General features: G+C 32.9%; 1 protein-coding gene across 1 annotated transcript; it reads left to right on the forward strand.

Moving 5' to 3' along the window:
• Nucleotides 1–1,751: 1,751 nt before the first annotated feature.
• Nucleotides 1,752–3,972, forward strand: LOC149169441 (peroxidase 49-like). Its single transcript, XM_089427101.1, has 4 exons — nucleotides 1,752–2,090; nucleotides 2,231–2,422; nucleotides 2,867–3,032; nucleotides 3,174–3,972. Exons 1-4 carry the CDS (start codon nucleotides 1,845–1,847, stop codon nucleotides 3,587–3,589), a joined length of 1,020 nt encoding a protein of 339 aa, XP_089283227.1. The 5' UTR covers nucleotides 1,752–1,844; the 3' UTR covers nucleotides 3,590–3,972.
• Nucleotides 3,973–18,631: the final 14,659 nt, after the last annotated feature.

Here is an 18,631-nt window from a genome sequence, read left to right on the forward strand (position 1 = left end):
GGGGAAGAGCTGTGTTGTGTATAAAATAAACAAAGGTGATTCTAGAACAATGAAAGACTCCGTGCAATAAAAGGTTTATACGATGTTGCACAGAGGGTAGTTAATTTCTGACGTTGAACAGAGATGGTGGTTAGGTTTTAAACTTCGTTTCGTAGTTTTCCATCTACTTAATTCCATATGAAAGCGAGCGATTGGGCACTTCGCGGCAACAGAAAGAAAATCTAACCGTTTATATATGTTCAGTGTGAAAACAAAAACGAAACAAAATGATAAAAAACTGATTAGAATTATATATGTATGTGTTACTTGCGATAACAAAAGTAAAATGAAAAAAACTGATTGTATCAGTTCAGTATATAGAGATATTGTAATGTATTGTATCGCAGCATTTTAAAATAATTTTATATTAAAATTAAAATAAATTTAAATTGTTTATAAAGTTTTGGATAGATGTTTTATTAAGGCATTTTTTGATGTGAAGTTATTGGTTATAATTTGTTCAATTCTCCATAAAGGTGATATATTGAATATAATAAAGATGTAGTCTGACTAAACTTACAAAAAATAACTTCAAATTAAAATAAAAATAAAAAATTAAATTATTATTATTATTAATTTTTGTTGAGTAGTAAACTTGAAATTTCAAATAAAAATTATGATATTAACTCAATGATATTTATGTGAAATATAATTTAAAATTAAATTAGACTAAATTTATCTATCAAATCTCATTCATTTAAAATATATATATATATATATATATATATATATATAATTTAATACAAATAAAAAATTAAATGGATAAATAGTCCAACCATAACAAATATACCTATTTTGGCATATGTATAAAATAGATCTCTGTATAACGACAGAAAGTTGAAGCTTCACGTTGGAACGGCCACGTCCATTGATATACACACCAACTCACTGGTTCATGGTACAGGAAGTCGAAGTAAAGCTTCACCTATGGATGCTTGTTTTCTTGCGTTTCATTCGCAGGCTTCCAATGATATTGACATTGTAACCGACGGCAACTGATGTTATCGACTGGTACGAGTGCACGGGAGCAGGTTTTAGGTACGATGCTTGTTTTCTTGCGTTTCATTAACTCTGTGAGAGAGTTGGTGGGAGAGGCTTATGTTTTTTAACATATGTAAAACCGCGGTGACCCACATGCAGTTTTTAATATCTGGTGTCCACGAAATCAATTATCATATCACTATCATATAACTAGCTTAGTTGGTATGCACTGCGGGAGGTCACGAGCTAAAACTACATCGGTAGTTATTTGGCATGGAGTCTCAACAGATAGTTGTGATGGTTTCTGGATTGGGTGAAAAGTACAGGCAATTTTAAAATTTTGACGGTAGATTTTAGGAATATTTTAAAATTCTATAGGAAAAAACTGGTAAAATAATTGTCTACGAACCACAAACAAATTCTGCACGCAACTTTCATGAGACAATTTCAACCATTAACTTTGCTTCATAGTTCATACCCGTTGGATGCATGAAGTAATTGCAGATTGCTTATTGATATTTCGACATTAGAAAAAAATAAAATAAAAAATCACTATCATCCAACATACAACACCAGTAGACTGTTGGTTGTGGCGTCGATATGCTCCAGAGACTTTTGTGGAGTAGCTGAACGGTCTTTTTCCACTGAACTTCCGAACGAACGAACAAGGCGGATTATCTGCACGCAGGTGCCGTGATTGATTTAAATAAGCGTCGACATTGAGGACCTCATCCACATAATCATCGAGCACAGCAAGCTTTGCTGTTCTTTCTTTGGTGAGACGATACGAAGATTAATTCATTTCATATTATTCAGAATCAATCATGGCCAAAACTTTTTCCTCCTGCCTTGCTCTTTCACCAATTTGCTCTCCACAGGCATATTTCTTCGTAATATCATTGTTATTATCCTATGGGTATTCCCAAGCTGCTTTGGTTCCAAATTTTTATGCCACTTCATGCCCCAAGGCCGAGGAAATAGTGAAATCAGTAGTAGAGAAGGCCGTGATTAAGGAAGCTCGAATTGCAGCGTCCTTAATCAGGCTTCAATTCCATGATTGCTTTGTCCAGGTAAAATTTTATATATATATATATATATATATATATATACTGCTATTTGTCATAATTCATCTAATTGCTAGCTACCAGTATTAACTAATCAGTTCGTTAATAACAAGATTAATGTGTGTATACAATTAATGGCATGACAGGGGTGTGACGCATCTTTGCTGCTCGATAACAGTTCAAAAATTGTGACTGAGAAGGGATCAAATGCCAACAATAACTCTGCTAGGGGATTTACAGTCGTTGATCAGATTAAGAGTGCACTGGAGGCGGCGTGCCCAAAAACTGTATCCTGTGCAGATATTCTCGCTCTTGCAGCTCGTGACTCAGTGGTTCTAGTAATACATTATATACTCATCTATTTATTATTATATCTTACATCTATTTATTATGGTGTTTGTGTTTTGGAATAGATTTACAAGTAGTCATATTTTCGTTATTGAAAAAATAGTCTTGAAATTATTTTAGCCGTAGATTTTACAAATATTTTGGATTTTAAATATAACAATTGATTTAGTTGTTTTTAATTGTTTTTAAGTAAATTTCTTTTAAGTAAATTTATTTCTAGATTATAGATATCAAGAATATTCTGGAATCTTATGATCATCATTTCATGGTCATCAGCTAGGTCAGTTGTTGACTTTTTCTTGACGATCAGATTCTAGAATATTCAAATATCCGGTCAATTCCATTCAAAAATATTCCAGAAATATAAGATCTAAATAAAAATACTCCAAATAAATACTGATACATAATGATGTGTTATGGATGAATATTGTCAGAGTGGAGGTCCAACCTTTCCGGTTTTTCTGGGAAGGAGAGACTCGAGGAGTGCAAGCCTGAGTTTGTCCAACAACGATATCCCAGCGCCCAACTCAACTCTCCAAACTCTCATTACCAAGTTTAAGCGACAGGGTCTGGATGATGTAGACTTGGTTGCCCTCTCAGGTATCGTATTATGTTTATTTGTATTCTCATATTTTATAGTACATAATTTAAATCGCCATTCATTCATTTTGTTTTGTAGTATTGAATACCAGGTGGAGATTATTAAAAACTGAAATCCAAATAAAAATGCTAATTATGCAGGAAGTCACACCATCGGCCTATCTCGATGCACAAGTTTCAAGCAGAGGCTTTACAACCAGAGTGGAAATGGGCAGCCAGACTCCACTTTAGACAAACCCTACTATGCTCAGCTCAAAACCAGGTGTCCCAAATCCGGAGGAGATAATAACCTGTTTCCACTAGATTTCGTGAGTCCAACCAAATTCGACAACTACTACTTCAAGCACTTGGTCAGCGGGGATGGACTGTTGAACTCCGACGAAGAATTGTACGCCAAGGGCAAAGGCAAGACGAAGGAGCTAGTGGAAGCATACGCAGAAAATGAGGAGGCCTTCTTCAAGCAGTTTGCAATATCGATGGTGAAGTTGGCGAACATCAAGCCTCTTACAGGCACCAAGGGAGAAATCAGGGTCAACTGTCGTCGTGTTCTCGGTTGATCAGTTGAATTCAGTTAATTTCCAGGTTTCGCATTGCATGGCATTACATCCCTCCATATAGATGCCAACAAAATGCATTACTAAATAATACTTTCTTGCATTACTAAATAATACTTTCTTGCGCATACAGTGTGTCACAGAGTGATAGTAATGCCGCCAGTTAGATATTAGGTTTATAATTGGGTCAGACGAGAGAATAACATTAGTTCAACGTCGAATACCTCGAATGAAATTGCCATGTATTCAGAAGCATCTCTAAATATTTGAAGAATAATTAGTGCGGCATATCAAGATTTTTGTGGAAGTTCAGGCTTCATTTGTTTTAAAAAGGTGTGCGACCCCATGGTTCATAAAATCCCATCAATTACATCATCATGTTTACATATGGTTGCGTTATCTCACGGGTATTTCTAAATATTTGAAGAATAATTAGTGCGGCATATCAAGAGTTTTGTGGAAGTTTAGGCTTAATTTGTTTTAAAAAGGGGTGAGACCTGGTGGTTCATAAAATCCCATCAATTACATCATCATGTTTACATATGGTTGTGTTATCTGACAGCAATGTATCATATGGCAGCAGCAATAAGAATTCGGGTGGAGAAGTTATTATTAAATCCTCTCAACCACTCCAGAATGAAGAGGTTATTATTAAACCCTCCCACTAATCAAAAATATATCCATTAACATTTCAGACGCAATTAATTTCTCTGTTTTTCCGTAATTTTCACACATCCAGCTTTAGAGATTCAGAGGAGAACATGGAAACTCGAAATCCCATATGGTATAAGTGATTTGATTATCAGTATCTTCCATGGAAAACATGATTATGCTGAATGCTAACCTTGTCGTAATAAATAGAATTCATAACTATCATCGTTATATGTAATAATGCGATTTCATAACTAAATTGTTAATAAGTTGCATACCTAAATTGTTGATAAAGAGTCATAGATTTAGGATACTTACTTGGGGTTGCTGAATGATAACTTAATAATTTGATTTCCTATTATATATAATAACCTGATTTCATAATATATAATAATGTGGTTTCATAATGGCATAGTTATTTAAGTTGCATACTTAAATTTTGGATAAACAATCATAAATTTAAGATATTTACTTTGGATTGTTAAATTTAGTAATAACTAGAATTTATAATTAGTATAGTTATTTTTAATAATGTGACTTCTTAATTGTATAGTTATATAAGTTGCATATTTAAATTGTTGATAAAAAATTATAAATTTAAGATACTTACTTTAAAGTTGAGGTTATTAATTCATAATTAACTTAGTTATATATAATAATGTGATTTCATAATAACATAGTTATATAAGTTGCATATCTAAATTGTTGATAAAAAGTTATAGATTTAAATTACTTACTTAAAAATAAAATTATTGAGATATATATTAAAATGAAAAATCAATTATTTATTTAAAAAAATATTTCACAATATAAATAATCACAAATATTTTTTACATTAATACAAATAATTATAAATTACCGTTTATAAAAATAAAATTTATAAAATATAATTCAATTTCACAATCTTCCATTAATCATAATAATCAGCATCTTTTTTAATTAAAAATTTAAGCAATATACACATATTTTAAATATCACTAAAATTTACGATCCACTTTACATAATTGTTCAATTTATTTTATCTTTAAAGAAATACATAATAATATTGCAAATATTGATCTAGACTTCAATCCAAAAGACAAAACTATGGAAAGGAAGTGGCGGTACAGAGGAATGCGTTTTTTTTCCAGCATGAAAAAAACTGAATAATTGTATTCATAGGAGGAAAACAAAATATAAGTGCATTATTTCAGATATATTGTCGGAGAATTATGACTGACGGGGATTTGACACATATGACTAAAAATATTGGACCGTATGCAATCTATATTGGTATTGTTTCTATTGGGTATGGAATCGATAAGGAACAAAAATTTGTTGAGCGCATACCTTAACAGAGAGTTAACCTTTTGTGAAAATAAGAAAATACATACCAGAAATTAACTGTGTTGAGATTCATATGTCCTGAAAACAAAAATCTTGAACCTGGAAGTGTCCTTTCTAATTTACATCCGCCATATGCCTTGGGGAGCTAAAAAAACTCCTTTTAGATAGTAAATCTGCTTCATTATTTTGATCCCTATTAATATGAGAGATAGAATAGTCCCGGCTGCTGTTCCATAGAGAGAGGACGTTGCATAAACGCGTCGACGCTACGGACATACATTTAAGTTCTATGACGGTGTTCAAAAAAAGTAAACTACTTGCATTGCAAAGTACAACTGGGCTTGTTTCATATTGTCCGAATGTTTAAAAAATGGAGGTTCCTTTAATTATCATTTAAAATATTAGAGTCATCTTAAAGAATATTAAGGGTGAGTATCACATGGAAGATTGTAATTGTCTTTCATATCTTTTTCTGTACCATACATTTATTATTCTAGTTGATACCAAAGGTGGATTAAAGTAATCAACCATACCAACAGTGGATTGAATTTATCATACTTGGTTTGCATTCGATTTCTATTCATATAGATTCTTCTTAAATAAACTTTTAAATATATCACGTAAAATAAAATTAAATATAAATGTTGTATATAAATAATGAAAATAAAATATATTAAAAACAATAACTTTAGATAGTATTGTTTTAAATATGGTATTAAAAATTATAATTTTCAACTCAAAATTATTACAATTTATATTTAGAACTCTTTAAATGTTGTATTAAAAATTATAGTTTTCAAATCAATATTATTAGAATTTATATTGTGAATTAATTTTTTGTAATAGAATATTGCATGATGATGATAATGCATTCATTATAATAAGACAATAGAGGATGTACTTGAAGTGTGTTTGACAAAAGAGTGCATATATATAAACATTAAAGATGAAATTTAGTTATAATTCTTAACAAAGGGAGAAAAATGTTTAAATGAAATTAGACTTGCATCACTAATAATATTTGGAATTCACCTATAATTCTTAAGATATGAACAAAACATTCACTTGAATCTATATTCAAATATTGGAGAATATTGGGGGTAAATATTGGAGAAAGCATTAAAATCCCCGACTTCCAACCTAATACTACCTCATATGAGGGTAGAAGTAGGAAGAAATATTGGAGGAAACATAAAAAAAAATCCACCCCCCTCCCTATCAAATATTGTAGAAAACATGAAAAGCCCTATACTAATAGGAGGAAATATTGGATAAAACATTTAAAAAAAAAAATATCCCCACAACCACCTTCATAAGGGTGTTGATTGGAAGGGAAGGTGGGAGGGAGAAGGCATTCAAGAAGAAATCAAAGATATTTTTTATTTTTTCTCTCATATTTCCCTTCACACCGATCCTTATATGAGGGTGGATTTTTTTCTTTATGTTTTCTCCAATATTTCCTTCTACCCCCACCCTTAAAGGTGATGGTAGCAATACAAGAGAAGAAGATCCAATACTGCTTGGAGGGTAGGGGATAGGCATGCCAAACCTAACCCTATTTATCACTTGTGTTTTCTCTAATATTTCCCACACCTCCACCCTCATGACCTAAGAGGCTCCTATAAGGTTTGAAGGGTAGGGCAAAGAAATTCCTGACTTAATTCCTATCTATCACTTATGTTTTCTCTAATATTTCCTCCCACACACACCATTAAGGGCGATGATAGTAGTACGAGCTGAGAGGCTGCCATACTATTTTGAGAGTAGGGGACACGCATGCCAAAACTAACCCATATCTATCACTTGTGTTTTCTCTAATATTTCCCACAACCCCACCCTCATGACGTGAGAGGTTCCCATAATGTTTGAAGGGTAGGGGGAAGAAATTCCAAACTTAATGCTTATCTATCGGTTATGTTTTTTCCAATGTTCTCTCAAGGGTGATGGTAGCAATACTAGCGAAGAAGATCCAATACTGTTTGGAGGGTAGGGGATAGGCATGCCAAACCTAACCCTATTTATCACTTGTGTTTTCTCTAATATTTCCCACACCTCCACCCTCATGACCTAAGAGGCTCCTATAAGGTTTGAAGGGTAGGGCAAAGAAATTCTTGACTTAATTCCTATCTATAACTTATGTTTTCTCGAATATTTCCTCCCACACACACCATTAAGGGCGATGATAGTAGTACGAGCTGAGAGGCTGCCATACTATTTTGAGAGTAGGGGACATGCATGCCAAAACTAACCCCTATATATCACTTGTGTTTTCTCTAATATTTCCCACAACCCCACCCTCATGACGTGAGAGGTTCCCATAATGTTTGAAGGGCAGGGGAAAGAAATTCCAAACTTAATGCTTATCTATCGGTTATGGTTTTTCCAATGTTCCCTCGACCCCACCTTTATGAGGGTTGGGAGGAAAAAAAAAAAAATTACTAAGGTTGAAGAGGGATATTGGAAAAATCATTAAATAAATAACTAAAAATAAAAAAATGAGGGTGGAGATGAGGGCAAATACTGGAGAAAACATTAAAAAATATATTTTTTAATGTTTTCTCAACTATTTTTCTCCACCTCACCCTCATGAAAACATTAAAAAAAATGTTTTCTCCACTATTTCCCCGCATCCCACCCTTCCCTTGCCACCTTATGTTGGTGGGGGTGGCGGAAATATTGGAGAACCTAAAAAATTGGGTGGGGAGAAAAAATCAAAATAATGGTGGAAGAATATCAGAAGAAAAAAAATGAAAAAGAAAGAAACAAAAAAAATGGGGAATATTGAAGAAAACATATAAAATTGTTTTTATATTTTCTCCACTATTTCCTTCACCCCACTCTGCTACTTATATTAGTGAAAAAAATATTAAAAGAAACATTAAAAAAATATGAATAAAAATAGAAGATAGAAAATATTCAAAAAAAATTTAAATTTTAATAAAAAATATTAAAAAAAACATAAAAATGAAATTAGAAAAATACCGGAAAAAAAACAATGTTTTCTCCACCATTTCAAATCACTATCTTAAATAAACTTTTATATGATATTCATGATTTAAAAAAATGTCAATAAAACACTCACGAGCACAATATTGTAAAACTAGATACACATTATTTAAACCAAGCATTCATCATATATTATCTTCAATGAACTTCGAATTGCCGTGCAAAAGTTCACCGATATTTTTTTATTATCTGACATTCATATGTTCACAAAAATATCACATGCTTTTTAGAAACGCACGCACTTTAAAACTGTGCATGTGCTCTACAAATGCACAAACACTTTATACGCAGCTTTTAGAAGAACACACTAATAACTTTTTGTATTGTTAAACATAAGAAATTACTACCTTAAAATGTATCAAGAGTCTTTATGTAACTTTTCTACAACTTTTAATTCTGAAATTTAACTTTAAAGCTTTTTATTCCCCGAGGAAGATCGTTATTCGATTAAAAAGATGTATGATACTTATCTTACGAATTTTATATGCTTGTGTAGAGATATTTTAGTTCTATTAAGTTAATAAAAGATAATATGAAAATTAGAAAATATTTTTTTGTAATTTTCTCGAACATTCCATATAGCAATGTTGTGGATTATTAAAAGATATTGAAGTGTTTTACCATGTTTTTGTTATTAAATTTTAATGGGTTTGTAGGTATGTTTAAAAAAAAAACATTATTTATTGGAAAAAAATGATATATATGTGAAGATTTAATTTGTGGTACACTCATTTAACATAAAAAATAATCACATTTAATAATAGTATTATTTTATTAATGATATTTTTTAAGATATTTTTATTCAGGGAGTAAATAGTTTTGAGTTGGATATATATAATAATATGTGGTTTTATGAACTAGCTATGGATCTTGAACCCTTAATAATAGTTTGGTGAGGAAAATAAGAGCATTAGATCCTAGGAGAACCTTTTAAGACTCTTAGGCTACGAACAAGGCCTTAGACTATCACATAGGCCCTACAAATAGGGTCATTGTCCTCTTAATGTGATACAATCAACCTTTCATGGTTTTTGTAGTCTATGAATGGTTTTTCAGGTGCATTATCATGGTATGTGGAGGAAAGAGAAGACCCTACATGAATCTTATTGGGATTTGGGCCATGATTGATATGTAAAACCACCACATATGTCCTTTAAAGGTGATATTTGGCCTTCAATGCTACTGTATGTGATCTTAGGGAATTTTACATAAAAGGGATAGGTATCAAGGGAGGAACAAGGGAATTAGGCTCTAGCTAAAGATTCCAAGCACATGGGTCATATAAAATGCTTCAAACTACAACACATGTTTTCTACTATAGATATTTAACATCCAAATATGGTATAGACACATTTAGGAGGTTTTACGGTCTAAAGATGAATCTTTAGCCATAAACATGGTTATTATAGTAAAACAAAGGAATTAGCATATAATTAGATTTATAGGGTTCATGGGTCATGAACATGACTTCAAACATCAGGTGATATTTGGCCTCTTAGTAGAATATGGATGTTGTTATGAGGTAGTGCATAGTAGGTATTGGTTTCAAGTCCTTAACTATAGTTGGGAGAGGAAACTAATGACCATATGTTTTACATCAAGTCTTGAAGGAACAAGGGCTAGTAGTAGTAGTAGTAGTATCGCCAGATTTATAACTTGATAACTTGTATTCTGGGAAGTATAAACAAGTCCCTCATCAAATACAATAGAAATTCGGTTGGTTCTACCCTCCACTTAGTAGACTTTCTTTCCTTTCGGCATATGTATACATTCCATTTAGGCGAGGTGCATTGTATCATTTTGAATGGTCGAATGCAGCCCTACCCTGAGCCCACTAATGATGAAGCACTGAACCTACTTTTTGACAAGCTTATTAACGAATTGGATCACGATCATACTTTTTATCTTGATGTATAATAATATAATAACCTAGCACAAGTACAAAGGTGCACTAGTAGAATAATATGTATGTTTTAAGCTTGGCTAAAGACCCAGTGATGATAGGTCCCAGTTTGAGATAGATCCCTGCAGGTTCAGTTTCTCAATAATCCAATTAAAAACCCATTCCCCGCATCATATCCATGCACTTTTCCTTTTCGCCTAGAATTGCCAGTTTGGTTCAGTCTGTTTGCTGAATTATTCTTAGGATATATTAAATTATTGATCTAACTCCATTTAGAATTAAAATAATAAAAATCACATATAATTACGTTTTGTTTTTTTTTCATTGAAATTTTCCTAAATCATCGTAACAAGATCGTCACGAACACATGAATGTGAACAGTCATGAATGATAGAACAATTAATTGTATTTATTATTATCATAGATGTACATTTATAATACATTCTTGTGACTGTTGGATTCGTCTTCCAACGTCTCTTGGACTCCTTTGACTATTTATCTTCCACACCATAACCCTTAGAGTATTAGGTGTCTAATATTCCCCCTCTTTATCCGAAGGGGTATGTATGAGTTCAAGAAGAGAGTTGTAATACAAAATGTGCAAAAATATGGATGACAACACAAGGCTTAATGTGCCCTCTGAAATGTTGGTATGAGGGGGTGGTTGAGGGATTACCACCAACACTGGAACGTTTAGTGCAGTTCTCGAAACTCTTTCAATTCTAGCAAGAAGCTGAAATATTTTTCTAGAAGAACTGTTGCTAATGCTTTGGAGAGGGAGACCTTCAACCTAGAAAAGGGAGGTCTACAACCTGCGAGGGTTTAAGGATGACCATTTTCGAAGAGTTTAATTTTGTGGATTCAAACGTACTCCCAAATGTTACACCATGGCCAAATAAAGAATTAGAATATCAAAAAAGCTTGCAGAAGGGTCATTACTAATACCAGATGTAATTGTACTACCAAACCTCGATAATAGTGCGATGATGTCCTTCACAAACAATGTATTACAACATAGGCCACAAAATTTATATCTTGTTTTTTGAAGTAAGGTCGTGCAACCTTGGCAGATGAAGGTCCTCAAATTAGAAGCAATCACGAGTTTGCTAGATGGTGTTTTATTTCTCCAGGTGTTTGGGCCCAACAGACTTCCGTTGCACCACTCTTGCACATTGTAAGGGATCAACTGCCATTTGCCAAATAGATCCTCTAATGGCCTCTAAAACCTTCTTCTGTTGTAAGGAACCAAGGTCCCATTTAGAAATGGACCCGTCCAAGCCAACTGAGAATAAACAACAAGATGAATAGGATCTTGAGATAGACTAGTACCAGACAAGGGATGAAATCACATAGTCATCTCTACCTAGAATTGTTTTTTTTTTGTGCCATCCTATGGAGCCGGGGGCGACATTCCATATTTCAATGATATAAATGGTTGAGTGGTGAGGTAGCCAATATAATGAAAACGGATTAAGAAACTTAGTCTAGCATAGACATTAAAATGGACCTTCAACAGACAATGGCTCTTATGCCTTCCTCTTCACCAATCTTATTACAGTTCTTCAGACTCTAGAAGCGGTAGCAGCCATACATCTCTTTGGGTTGGTTTTCTTTCATATTCCCCACATCCTCATCCATCAACTGTGAAAGCTAAAGTCGTGGTCACATGAAGCATGATAAATTTAATGTATCCGTGAAATTAATGTCCAATGAAAGAGCATGGGCTCAAAGGGACTCAGTACCAAATGCACGATGGCTAAATGTAGACAAATTATTCCACAATCTCTCATTGGTGGCATCTGCAAGAGTGGAAACGCAAAGCAAGTTGTATATATCCTTCACCAGTTAGCACAAAAGGTTGTATTCCTATGAGGATTACATACTCTACAGTTATTTATGGGCTCTGAAAAAATAACAAGCCAGAGGAAGCTATGGACATTCTAGAAGAGATGATACATAAGGGTGTTGCACCTGATGTGATGAATTATTGTTCATTAATTAATAGTTTATGCAAGGAGGGTATGGTAGACAAAGCCATGAAGCTCTATAATCAAATGGGGAGACAGACTGTGAGCCTAATATGTTAATTTTTAACATCCTCATTCAAGGAATGGCAGAACAAAGCCATTGATATGTTGGATAAGATGGTTGAAAAAGGTTGTAAGCCCATACAAACAACGTATGCTACTTTGATTAAAGGCATAGCCAAAGAATGCAGGAGAGGTGAGGCCATAGAGCTATGGATTGAGTTAGTTGACATAAGTGATGGTCATCACAGACTATTCAACGCACATACAATGTTAAACAATAACGAACATAACTTAGTCTTAAACGCAAAGATGAGAGCAAACGTACATGCATAGTAGTAGAGAGCCAACATACATGCATATTCTTGATGTTATAGGAACGTACACACCAGAAGCTTGGAAAATTCAACCCTTCAATGAAATTCAATGTAGGATTAAATTTTCCAACAAATCACAAAACCAAAATCGGTGCTCACATTTTGAATTGGCAGAATCTTGCAGAGAATTGGCAGAGTTCTGTAGAAGTTACGAGAGAAAACTAAATTTGGAACCTGTGCTCTGATACCATGTCAGGAACACATGTAAGTGAACAGTCATGAATGATAGAACAATGAACTACATTTCTTATTATCATAGATGTACATTTATAATAAATTCTTGTGATTGTTGGATTCACCTTCCAACTCTCTTGGAATCCTTTGATTGTTTATCTTCCACACCATAAACCTTAGAGGATTAGGTTTCCAACAAAGATAAATAGATTGAAAAATACAAAACCATAATACAAAAACTAAAAATCAAAGTTACCATAATAACTCCCATTACACTTTAACTTGTGAGAAGCATTGATGCATATGTAAACAATTTTTTATTTTTGAAAGAATAACTTCGGCGTAAATCACATGTAGACAGACATTTGTCGACGCGTTTCGAACCAACTAGTGTGGTTCATCGTCAGGACAAGTTGAAGAAACAGATCCAGCTTAGCATGTTAAATAGTATGAGTAGAGTCTCCAACGGCTAAATTGACTAACGGCTAATTTTGACTTTAGGACCCAGGTCAAATTATTATTTATTAATTTAATATTATTATTATTTATTATTATTATTATTATTATTTATGGAAATAAGTTAAACTAGGTAGAAATACATAAATAAATAAAATAATTTTAATGGTTGGTTTAAAAAAGGAACTTATTTATTTATTTAAATTAATTATTAATATATATATATATATATATATATATATATATATATATATATATATATATATATATAAATATATATATATATATATTTTAATTAAAGTTATAATATTAGGTTATTAAGATAAAAGTTAGGATTAATAAATAAAATAATTTCAATGGTTAGTTTAAAAAGATAATTTATTTATTTATTTAATTTATTTATTAATTATTATATATATATATATATATATATATATATATATATATATATATTTTAATAAAAGTTATAATATTAGGTTATTAAGATAAAAGTTAGGATTAATAAATAAAATAATTTTAATGGTTGGATTAAGAAGATAATTTATTAAAAAGATAATGAATAGGTGTCCATCATGACCCGATTTCGGAAAACTTGTCCCACATAAATGTATGTCGCGTGAACAATAAAGTCTGATTTGAGCTCATTTGTCACTCATTCTTAAGCGTGTATTCTGTTGTGGGTCTATGGGAGCTTCTAGCAAAAGGTTTGGGAGCATTTTGGAGGTGATTCAAGGAACATGGAAGTGCACTTTGCTTCTATTTTTGTTCATTTTTCTACAACAATTTGCATGTCCATTTTTTTTACAAGTTTGTGCATTTTTTCTTTATTTTTTTACAACATACATGGCTCAATTAAGGGAAGCAGGGAAGGTTCAAACGAAGGGAAATAATGTCACCATTCGTGATGCCCCTCTTATTCCAATTTCATCAAGTTATGCAAGTGTTCTCTCTATTGGAAGCGGGGTCACAGCAACAACTTCAAATGTTGAGGGAAAAATAAATTTAGAAATACAGAAGGCTCAAGAAAACAAATATCCCTTGTGGAAGTATGTCACTAGAGATAAAGGGCCAGGTAGCAAGCTGAAGGGAGGAGACAATGTTGCCTAAAAATGCAACTATTGCAACAATCATTTTAAGAGCACTTATTACCGTGTGAACGCTCATTTGTTGGATTTACGAGGTTGTGGAATTGGAGCATGTACACAGGTATCTTTAGGTAAGAGGAAAGAAATGGAAAAAAGAGGCCAATGTTGGTATGACAAGGGTGTTCGCATCATCTAAAAAAACAAGAAGGATGATCCCCTTCCATTCTTGAGAAAAAAAAACAAAACATTTCTATTTGAGAGTTTTGGTGGGGGATTGGGTCAAGAAGCAAAAGGAAAGGCTATGGCACTTGGTCCAATGGACAATCTTTTTCAGAAAGAGAGACAGAAGAGATTGATCTCACCACTGCATTCTTTTTCTATCAAAATTTCATATCCTTTAATGTTTCACACTCACCTTCATTTCTTGAGATGTGCCAATCTCTAACTCAAGGGGATCCATCAGGGTATGTGCCTCCTGGGTCAGAGAATCTTAGAACCACATTGTTGACTAAGGAAAATAAAGAGGTGGTAAAAATGCTTGAGCTTATTAAATCAGCGTGGCCAACATCTGGGGTTAGTATTGTTTTTATGGATGGACAGATCCAGCATGCCACCCACTCAACAACTTCATGGTGTCTTCCTTGAATAGACTAGTTTTCTTGAAATCAGTGAATGCACTTGGACAATACAAGGATGCACAATATATCAGTGAGTTGTTCATTAAAGTTATTGAAGATGAAGGTGTTGATTCTTGTGTGTTAATCCTTTTAGATAATGCACATATTTTCAAGGCTACTGACATGATTGTAGAAGCTAAATATCCACAAATGTTTTGGACACCTTGCATTGTCCATTCCTTGAATTTAGCACTTAAATCTATTACTTCTAATGTGCCTTGGATTGGAAGTATTATTGAGGATGCACAACATATCCACAACTCTGTACAAAATCATACAAATTCCCTCACAATATACAAGAAGTACACCAATATATCATTGTTGAAGATTGCATATACATATTTTACCTCTTGAGTCATCATGTTGAAGAGGTTAAGGGAGGTTAAGACTGCTCTTGGGGCCATGGTTATTTCAAATTTTTGGTCTTTTTGGAGATAGAAAAATCAAGCACCCTTAAAAAGAGTCAAGGACACAGTGTTAGATGTTGTTTGGTGGGAGAGGGTGGATCTCACTATTAAGATCATGGACCCTATCATTGCTTTTCTACGATTTGCAGATACAAACCAACCCATCCTAGGAATGTTTTATGAGGGATGGGATTCCATGATTGAGTCGATGAGGACCATTATTTTACAGAGTGAGTGTCGTGAGTATGAGATATTCTTGTAAGCAAATGGGACAAGAATTGCAAACCTTTGCATTATTTGTCTCACTCATTGAACCCAAAATACTATAGCCATGAGTGGATGAATGGTGGACCTTCTCGCAAATTCTCTCCTCACATGGATGGTGAAATTTCATAAGGGTGGAAGGATGCATTAAGGTGGATTTTTCAGGATGGAGCATCGATTTATGAGGTGAAGGATGCATTTGCAGGTTTTTCCACTAGCACTGGGTGATTTGCAAGCTACGACGTGATTAGAGATAGGGGGACTAAGAATCCCTATTCTTGGTCGAAAATGCATGATGCAACAAGCCAACAAGCCCTCCTTTATAGTTTTTACCCATAAGGCTCCTCTATCAGGTGACTTCATCCTATTATTGAGAGAGGAATTGGAGAATATATGGGAATTTGTACAGTGTCAAGAAGAGTAGGATTGAGTAGTATAGGGCAAAGACAATGGTGTATGCACACACCAACCTTCATCTTATTTACAGGACGAGGGGTCAGTGGTTGAAGGGAGAGACAAATATGTTGAATGTATTTCCTAATGATATGGGTTTGGATAACAGCATTGAGTTGGCATTGGCCAACTTGGATCTTAATGACCCAATGCTAAAGCCTAACAGTTTTGATGATGGTGATACTCTTAAGGCGTCATCCTCCACACCATGAGATGCAAAGATGACATTATATATAGAGGAAGAGGAAGCAACATATGATAGCAATGGTGACCAAGACAGTGATGTTGATTTTGATGATGATGATTGATGACTCATGAGTCATGAGCTACCTAATTCCTTGTATTTTTTTTTGTATTTGCTATTCCTATTTGCCATTGGCATTGCTACTACCTATGTAACACATTTTGATTTTGATGACTTGATGAGAAAACTTCAGTTTCTTGTCCTTCTCCTATTGGATCATTGATGAATTTGTCACAATTGTATTTGTAAGCATAATGTTACTTTGTAAAACTTAAAAATTTTAAATTTATAATGTAGAATCTAGATCTATGTCTGAATTTGTATCATGAATGAGAATTTGTGTAAGAAATATCTATTTAGTATTAATTTTTAATATATATTATATATATATATATATATATATATATATATATATATATATAAACACGTCCTACGTGTCTTGTTCTCGGGGTTCAACGTGCGTGTGTCAAACACTCAAATTTTCGTTTCCTGCGTGCCCCATGTCCATGTGTCAGGTGAATTAGGTTAAAAGAAAATTTTATTTTTCTATTAAGTTTTATTAAGCTTAAGCTATGATATATAGAAACTCTATAGGACATATAGTTGGCACACCCATATTTGCCAATTCCACATTAATAGTTATTGTGTATTCTGTTAAAAATCAACTATTTGTAATTATTAATAACTATATAAATAATAACCACCATATTATTGTATATTTATGGGTATTATATTAATATTATATTATGTATTAATATAATACTGTATTATAATATAGTATAATATTAATATATTGATATTTATATTTCAAACTATAATAGAATTAACATAACATATAGTTGTTTTTAATAATACTTATTTACCTCTCACCATTATGTTATGGTCAATGATGATATATATATATATATATATATATATATATATATATATATATATATATATATATATATATATATATATATATATATATATATATATATATATATATATATATATATATATATATATGTCTTCCACGAACTTCAAAATGTTCCAAAAGTAACTGCAACTTGTTTCTCTTTAGCAACATACTTTAAGACAACACTGACTTCTCTTATAAGACTTCTAAAAAACACCTATGGCAATATATATTTGCAAAAAATAAAGAAAATATAACCTACAACATTTACTCCAACAACATAATTTACTCCAGTAGAAGAATTTACATTGTTTCCAATATGTTCAAGCCTAGTCTGGAAGTGGGAAGAAATCAAGCCTTCATTTTTCTTGGCATCTCCCTCCTCCTACAGTTCCGGAATTTTGTCCTGGTGCACCACGAGATCCTTAGAAACTTCAGAATTCATCTCATTTTCCCCTAATTTGGATGAAATAACCAAATTGGCACCCATTGAAACCCTAGTTCCATCGGTTTACTCAGTAGTTTAAGTTACATACCTGGTTTATGATCCAGTGGAAGATCCAATTGTAGATCATCCTATTCGAGGTGCAGATTCATAATGAACAAAGCCATAGAAAGTAGGGGAGAAAAACAATAATAGCAAAGGCCAAACAAGGAAAAGTACCTTTGTAAAGGGCTTAACCACAGTTTAAGATTGAATTCGCTCCACAATTCAGAGTCTAGTTAATCATATATCCTCTTTAAAAAAAGCATATAAGGGTATAGCACAATGGGAATAGTTCAAGCCAAAAGCATTGGGAGCAAAGCTAAGAAGGAGGCTTCAAATTCAACATGATCATTGCTACCTGTAACATTTCCAACTTGGATTCCAACAAGTTGAGCTTCTGAGAAAGAAAAGAAAAATGAGCACCTGACTCAGTCAATAACATTTCTCTATGCTTGGAGATCAAATTCATTATGAAGTCTACAAACACCATTAACTGGGCTAGGTGATAGGAGGGGTCGTCATGCCCATCGTTGACTTGATGCTCCATTAATAAATTCACTCCACAATCTGTTTCTTCGGAAAAAAAAAAAAAAAAACACTAGACCTAGGC

This window comes from Pinus tabuliformis, chromosome 4_2 (genome assembly GCF_031772625.1).
Source record: "Pinus tabuliformis cultivar Carrire ecotype Pingquan chromosome 4_2, CPIR1, whole genome shotgun sequence".
Classification (NCBI taxonomy): Eukaryota; Viridiplantae; Streptophyta; class Pinopsida; order Pinales; family Pinaceae; genus Pinus; species Pinus tabuliformis.

What these genes read in the sequence shown, in the direction of transcription:
- LOC149169441 (XM_089427101.1), top strand. Translation starts at nt 1,845, where the DNA reads ATGGCCAAAACTTTTTCCTCCTGCCTTGCTCTTTCACCAATTTGCTCT. An exon ending in CTCGTGACTCAGTGGTTCTA is followed by an intron (nt 2,423 to 2,866) that starts GTAATACATTAT and finishes GAATATTGTCAG; the next exon opens with AGTGGAGGTCCAACCTTTCC. An exon ending in AGACTTGGTTGCCCTCTCAG is followed by an intron (nt 3,033 to 3,173) that starts GTATCGTATTAT and finishes CTAATTATGCAG; the next exon opens with GAAGTCACACCATCGGCCTA.